Source organism: Merops nubicus, unplaced genomic scaffold, assembly GCF_000691845.1.
Source record: "Merops nubicus isolate BGI_N331 unplaced genomic scaffold, ASM69184v1 scaffold8813, whole genome shotgun sequence".
NCBI classification, from domain to species: Eukaryota; Metazoa; Chordata; class Aves; order Coraciiformes; family Meropidae; genus Merops; species Merops nubicus.
Window position 1 is genome coordinate 28,071 of NW_008596879.1, and position 7,515 is coordinate 35,585.

Genomic DNA, 7,515 nt, shown 5'->3' on the forward strand with positions numbered 1-7,515 from the left:
CCTCCTCGGTGTGTTTATTAGGGGGGCCGGGCGGCAAGCCCTGCCAATGTCAAGGGGCCCTAGCATGCAGGGAGCACCCCCAGAGCTGTTCTTAAAACTTGAATTCATCCCATCTACCAAGAGCTCTCAGATGTCTTCAACTGTGTTTCTTTCATGGGAGGCCTTCTAAAGCCAACAAATGCTGCCGGTCGGTCAGAATATTTTTATGAATTATAATAATAATTATTATTATTATCTTTGATGTGATATGTGAATTTGTTTTTGTTTTCTCTAACATCAGGGCATATTAAAACATTGAAAATAAGTGGATTTTTTTTGTCTTTTGAAGAGCATGTAATAGCAAAACATTGTGTAGCTATTTCTGGAGAATCATTCCAATGCCAACATTTTTGTCTGTTACCTGGTTAATTCTTTCCAAAGCTTTACCTCTAACCCCTGAAAATGAAATAAAATCCTGCAGCCTGGGGCATTGACTGTGAGACACGGGCTGATCACAGGATTGTTGGTGCTATCTGCCATCCATGTGGAGGGGAGGAAGGTAGAGCCATGCCCAAGCTGGAGAAGAGGTCTCCAGAACACTTAGCTCATAATGGACAGGCAGCTGTGAACAGCCAGTGTGTGTTTCCTAGAAGATCCCTGTTCAATTTAACATTCTTCTGCCCATAAGTGAATCTGTGTCCCACTGGAGATACTTTTTATGGGACCATGTGGGTTCTGGCAATGACACCTGAAGAGACTACAGAGATGAGCTAAACCTCCTCACTGCTCCCTGTGCAAGAACTGCAGTACTCAGAGGGCTTAGTTCTGCCAGATGGAGCTTATCTTCTGTCTGTCAGAGAGATTCCTATGGAGAAAGCTTCAATGCTGTCCTCCACCAGCTCAGGGATGCCAGATCCCCTCTTCATTGTCAAGTGCACACACAGCTCCCTACCACTGCTGCACCCAAAAATGAGCCAGAGCAGCATAGAAAGTCCCCTGGTATTCAAAATCTCAGGAAGCCAAGTGTGACCCAACTTCACCATTTTGGATGATCCATTATGACAATATCTTGGGAAGGTCGTATGTCAGAGGCTAGGTGAGAAGTTCCAGGCTGGTCCAGAAGGAGGCTGATCTCTGATGAAAGGGTCAAAGCAAATAGGTATTCAGAAATCTGGAGGAAATTGTGTTTAAGGAAATTAAATAACCTCTCCCCATGCCAGGGTTAAAGGAAGTCTTTACTGTGTAGCTCTCACTGGTGCTATTTTTTCTGTTTCCTATGCAAATAAACTCTTTGATTTGATTTTACTTTGTTCCTTCCTATGGAAAGACACTCAAAGTGCAAATGTCATGAAGTGAAAACCTACAGCTTTTGAAGTAACTCTCCATGGTCTGTCTGTTACTGAGCTGCATCCTGGGTCAGCTTGCTGTGCTTCTGTGTTAAGCCAACATGTGGCTCACTGTGTATTGATCAGCACTGATTTCATCCCTCCAGTGGTGAGGCACAACAAGTTCCTACTCAAGAGATACCTCCCAGCATGGCATGAGACATCATTTTCAATAAATGTGATGGCAATGAGCTTGTTTTACAGAGGTAAAATGTGTTAACTGGGCCATGTTAAAGTGACATCTATAAGACAATTAATTCCTGTCATGATGGTGGCTCTCATCCTGTGTGTCTGGATGTCCATGCATGGTTCACATATGTTCCAGTGCACCATGAGAAGGGTGGAAATGTAACAGTGTTCTGTTAAACAAATTACAGGGTTTTCTCCCCTGTGAGATCATAGAATCATAAAATGCTTTGGGCTGAAAGGGACTTTTAAAGCTCATCTAGTCCAACCCCCAATGGGTGAGGTGGTGCAGTGGTATCTACATGGTATCTAGGGTTTGCTTTTCATTGAAAACCCTTTTCATCTGAATGTTTGTTGGAACCATTGCCAAGAGTCTGTGTTAGAAGGTGAGGGACACAAATATCTTCAATAGCAATTAAAAGGCGTGCATGGGGTGGGCAGAGACTACAGCTCTGCAGCTTCTCCACCCAAAAAAGGAGATGCAGCCTAATGCCCTTTGCTGCAGCATATTCTCTGGCATATGGCTGTCTGTTCCTGGGGACACCCCAGGCTCCCTCTGTGCCCTGAATTCACTGGGTGCCATTTCCCTGCTTTTTCTTAAATCCCATTTTCTCCCCAGCCAGTTCAGTAGCAGTAACCAAGCAGAATTTCTCACTAGAGAGAGGAGTAACAGACACATGCTGCAGACCCACGTGGAGACTTGTGTTTGTGGTCACCCAGTTTCTAAGGGTCCAGTCCTCGAAGGGAGGCTTGTCTTGCTGCCACCTCTTACAGGAGCCAGCCCTGTGTGAATGTGCCTAAAAAGTCACCTGCAAGAAAAGGTAAGAAAAGGGGGGATGTATTTACAGAATTTCTGCCTTGAAAGCTCCAACACCAAAATCTGCCACAGTTTTTGCCTCAGTGTGTTCATGGGTATTTGCAGTCTTTGGAAAGGTGGCCTGAGATTACTTTCCAAATTAGGTCTGCCATCTGGGCAGAGAGTAAATCTACAGATACAGCCCTGGGCATGGTCAGAAGCTGCCCTCCAGAAAATGCAGATGCTTCTGTGCCTGAGCAGGTGACTGTGTGTGCTGGAAGGTCACAAGCAGACACGTTTTGTTGTCCAGCACCTAGCAAGGTGACCGTGCAGGCAGGAGGTGGCAGAGGGGGCAGGGACAGTGCTGGTGGCCTCTCCTCTAGCCACTTGTGAGCAAGGGAGGGCTGTTGGCTTTTGCACTTCAGTATTCCTGTCTCTGCAACAACACAGATAGTGCATCACAATAAAGTCAGTTCATTGAATCTCAGATGATTTAAACCCAGGAATACGCAGCTATTTTTGTTGGATTTTTTTTTTGTCTGTGGTAAGAGAGCATGTACTGTTAAAGTTGCATTAGAAAGCCAGAAAATGTATTATTCACATGTTAAAAAAGGTGCTGAATACATATGGTGTTTATGGCATCACCGTGGGTTGTTTTCTGTGTGTATAAATGATTGCAATTCTAGCAAACAGACCATTATTCTATTAAACCTTTTGCTTCTCCAATAAATTAAAAACCAAACCACCAGGATCATTTGGGGAAAATACGTTTCTGTGTTAAATTATTTAACAATTTGTACTTCTTCTCTAAGTAGTTTTGAATTAGCTGTTTTTTGGAAGCTGTAGCAGGGACTGATTTATAGCCCTTCTTTGTCACTTGTGAATGCTCTTCTCAGTCCAGCCTTGTGATGCTCATTTCATGAGCTGTCCTTTTCCCACCTCTTGTAAATATGGGTTAATTAAACTGTGTAAGGCTGAAATCTGTTCTACACATTTATTTGGAGATGTGTAATTAAAGCAAGACTTCTGTGTTGAGGACTAAATGAAATGTTTGCATTTGTGTTTCCAGAGGAAAAATAAAAGGGTTGCAACAACTAATTTTTAAAAAAATCTGAAAATAATAATTGAAATTATTTTTTAAAAAAAGAAAATAGGGTTTAGTGATGGCTTAGGCTTTTAATGTGGAAAGTGGCCAAGCTCTGCCCTGCTATAGATTGCATTTTGGAAGCTTCTGGAGCAGGACTTGATGCCTTGGCATTGCTGGGTATCACCATCCAGTGATGTTGTGTGTGCCAGAGACACTTGACAGGGGACTGGCACACATGATGTAGGACCCAGGGGGGTTTTTCTGGATCTGCAGTGGGTGACCATTACTGACTCACTCTCCCAGAGAGCTGGAGCAGAGATGTGTGTGCCATGGATGATGAGTTGGGTGCTGTGTGACTAGCAGCCAGGCAGCTTGGGTGGAGAGGGATAAGGTTGTGGCACAAACCTGTATGGGGTTTGTGCCAGGAAATAAGCAGAAAATTTTCTTAAGATGACTGCACAAACTCACCAGTAAATACACAGACTGAAAAAGTCCTTTACCACATCTTTCAGTGTGCATGAGCTGGAGTCCAGTGCTGCTGAGGGTTAAGGTTGCTGCTCCATGGCACGAGGAGGAGGAGCAGCACAAGGACAGAGCCAGCCTGGGGATGAAGGTAAACTCTGGCCCCAGTCTACAGCCCTGCATAGGGGTGAGCATCCATCATCAGAGACCACGAGGAGTCCCCCATGCTGCTGTCTCTGCAGAGCCAGTGCTGCTGGGGGAAGAGCTGCCCACCCTGGTGCCTCCTATGTCCCTCTTTCAACAACTGTCTGAGGTGCTTGAGGTGCTAAGTGTCCATCAGAGTCCAGACTTTCAACACCATTGTAAATGGTACAGTTGAATTGGGAGAACAAAGCCTGCTTAGGCTCAGCAAGCTGGATTACATCTGAAAGTCACAAATGTAGATTTTTGTCTTCTGACTTGTGAAATGGGAACAAGTGATTAGAGAAGCATGAAGATGTGAGGAACAGGAGACTGGGATTTAGTGTTCCCCTACAAAGTGGATTTTCACTGTAAGGGCTAACTTCTTAATACTTTACATAGCTTAACTCAAGAATATTGGTGCTGGCAATAGTCTTGGAGTTTTTCTAAACTGAGGATGAGAATTTCTTGCTGGGTCTCTAGGGGATTGTGTGTTGAAAATATGGGCTGGCTCTTGTTAATTTACATTTTGGATTGTGGACCTTATGCAGAAAGCACAAGGGAGGAATTTGACAGAGGGACATTGATCATGCTGTGACACTCCCAATGAGGCTGCTATCTACATCAGGAAGAGGATGTCCTCCAGATGGACAGAAGAGAACCTGCCACCTTGGTAAAGGAAGAACCAGGGTCAAACCCCTGGTGTGCAGAAGTTTAACAAGGGAACTGTGTCCACTATCACAAAAAACCTTTCTCTGACCACAGCTTTGGCTCTGCAGGAAGAACTCAGGGTTTGATTTGAGGAGATAAGCATGCTTGAGCAGAAGGCAGCACACAGCAATTCAGTTTATTTCATGGGACAGACGTATTTCACAATGTATTCTTAGAAACAAATTTTCCCTCTTGGTAATGTGGAGGTTGGCTTTCATCCAAGTCTGAAATTACTCTCATTTCAATAACTTTTCCAGCACTTTCTTGATGGGAGCTGAGTTTAGCTCTGAGTCTTATTTTTATGCTTAATTGTGAGGTCTGTCATTTCTGGTAAGCAACTTTTCCTTGCAAGTGAAAAATCTCACTTTTCCTTGGCTGCAATGCAACTGTCACCATTCTTATTTATGAACAACTATTCCACTTTCTTGAGTTCTGCTGAATCCTTTTCATGTAAAATATCCACTCTTTCTTGAAGTAACCACTTTCAGTGTCCCCAGAATCTGCTGATGCTGTTGCATACTTGGCTGTGATAGCCCCAGCTCAATAGCTTGTGCAGCCCCTCTCAGGAGGCCCAGCAGGCCTGTCTCCAGCCACCAGCATCCCAGGAGCTTGTGATGCCAAAGCAGCCTCACAACACTGCTGAACACTAGACAAGTGGGATGGTTTTCTCTTACAGATGCTGAGAATTAATCTGGAGGAAATTCAGGGCTTGATTTCAGTAGGGTTATGGTATTGAAACTCTGAATCCGAGTCAAGGGTAACAGCTGGTATGTAACAGGCCCTAAAATCCCTACAAATTTCCTATTAAAAAAAAACAGCAGAGCCTAAAGTGTAAGTTCACAGGGTAGAACAACGATCCCAAAATCTTCTTCTCAGCATTGTCTGGCTAGAGAGCTCCCAGCAGTGGCCACCCATCTGTGTGCTCCACACCCCCTTGGCCCTGGGACACATACTCCAGCAGAACTGGGACCACCCAGGGCTGAGGAGATCAGAACAGAGTGAAGTGGGAAAGCAAAGCTGACATGCTCCCCCTCCACGAGACCTGACTTGGTAGACCTGCTTAGACCACACCTCTAACACATTGTCTTCTACCTTTCCTAGACTGTGGGATGCTGGGGAGACCTCTTGTCTTTGCAAGCATTTGAAATGGTTGTCCTACGCATTTTTTAGGCTGAGAGCCTTAAGGATTGGAGGATGAAGTAAAAAAGCTGGGCTTGCTCAGGCTCAGGCTGCAAGCCCACGATTTTCTTGCAGGAAAATGCCCTGCTCTCCTACCACATACTGTCCTGAATGGCTTGGGAGAAACCAAACATTTTACATGTCTCCTACAAAAGCTATGCCAGCAAGTAATGAAAGTTTGCTTTTAAATATGCCAGAGCAAGTGCAGCACAAGAAAGAAGGTGTCTCTGTGGTGCAGGGGATCATACACTCAGAAGGAGGGAGAAGGGCTTCCAGGTTTCAGAACTTCCTTTTATTATGTTTGCTGAATGTTCAAGACACAAACTGATGTGGAAACAGGATGTGTTTGTGGTTCCCAGCTCCAAAGCCAACAGGTATGAGTCTGTCTTCTTCTTGCCCCATTTACCATGTGCTTTATCTACTCAACCTTGGTGCTTCCACTGCAATCCTGTAGGACTGATCGATGTGAATCCCTCAGACAGCAGGACCCCTGGTGCTCCCCAAACGAGAGAGCTACAAGGGAACAAAGATTTGAACCAATCTGCTGAAAAGCACAGGCACAGTGCTGCTCTTTCACTTCCTGACTGCTGGAATGAATTTGCCACCAGCTCCCTGCCTGCAGCCAGGAGAGGCAACGTGACAGCCCAGGAGCTGGGTTTTGTGTACGCTGCAGAGCCGCAGGGGAAGCACCTGATCAGGTGAGAACAGCAAGTGTTTACTCAGTGGGATGTACACGAGCAACCCGGACAGTCAGCCTGTGTGTTGGTAACCTGCCTGGCAGAGAGGAAAGCTCACAGAGGACCTTGATCCACCAAAAAACTCAGAGGTTGCCCGTGGAGCCTGCAACAACTCGTCAGTGACCGTCTTGGTTCAGCCAGCCACGGTTCTGGTGGGACAATGGATGCAGCCACCTCTTTCAGATGTGCCTTTACAGGCCCTGACCCACTCTGGAGGTACCTTACAGAGCACGATCCAAAGTATGAAGGGAAGAAGAAGCTCAAGATTTCAGGCAGAGAGCTGGTGTCAGTTCCCACACGGGTCTTCAGCTTGGACCAGCTGCAGGTCCTGGAGATGAGCCCAGAACGAGAGAGCTGCCTGAGCTACCGAATGGAGCTGCTGCCCCCAGAGATCAGCTGCCTGAGGAACCTCACCTGCCTCTACATGGACTCCAACAACCTGAAGAAAATCCCTGCTGAAATCGGCGCTTTGAGTCGCTTGGAGAGGCTCACGCTGAGCAACAACAGCCTGAGCTCCCTGCCCCCAGAAATGGGGGCACTTCAGAGGCTGCACAGCCTCCACCTGGCCAACAACCACCTCACCGAGCTGCCCACAGCCCTCTGCCAGCTGAGGAGCCTCACCTTTCTGGATGTGAGTGACAACAAAATAGGCACAATCCCCACCAGCGTTCGGCACCTGGAGAAACTGGAGACACTGTTATTGGTCTTCAACTCACTGGAGAGCCTGCCTGAGGAGATCTGTCTGCTGAGGAATCTACACACGCTGTGGCTGGGCAACAACCACCTACAGGCCCTTCCAGCCAGCCTTGGGAC

General features: G+C 46.3%; 2 protein-coding genes across 2 annotated transcripts in view; both read left to right on the forward strand.

Annotated features, from left to right (window-relative positions):
- The window catches only part of LOC103769330 (collagen alpha-1(XXII) chain), a gene marked incomplete at its 5' end in the record, with an annotated part of 24,070 nt that extends 23,774 nt beyond the window's left edge, over positions 1-296 (forward strand). Inside the window, one exon of the mRNA XM_008936515.1 lies at positions 1-296. This exon is cut by the window's left edge and continues 123 nt beyond it. Within this exon, the coding sequence (XP_008934763.1) occupies positions 1-95 (95 nt within the window).
- Positions 297-6,862: 6,566 nt separating this feature from the next.
- Positions 6,863-7,492, forward strand: LOC103769331 (leucine-rich repeat-containing protein 30-like; the record flags this gene model as incomplete). The annotated part of the gene is made up of 1 exon (XM_008936516.1): positions 6,863-7,492. A coding segment is annotated over exon 1 (630 nt), but the record flags the coding sequence as incomplete, so codon positions are not given.
- Between the last annotated feature and the right edge of the window lie 23 nt (positions 7,493-7,515).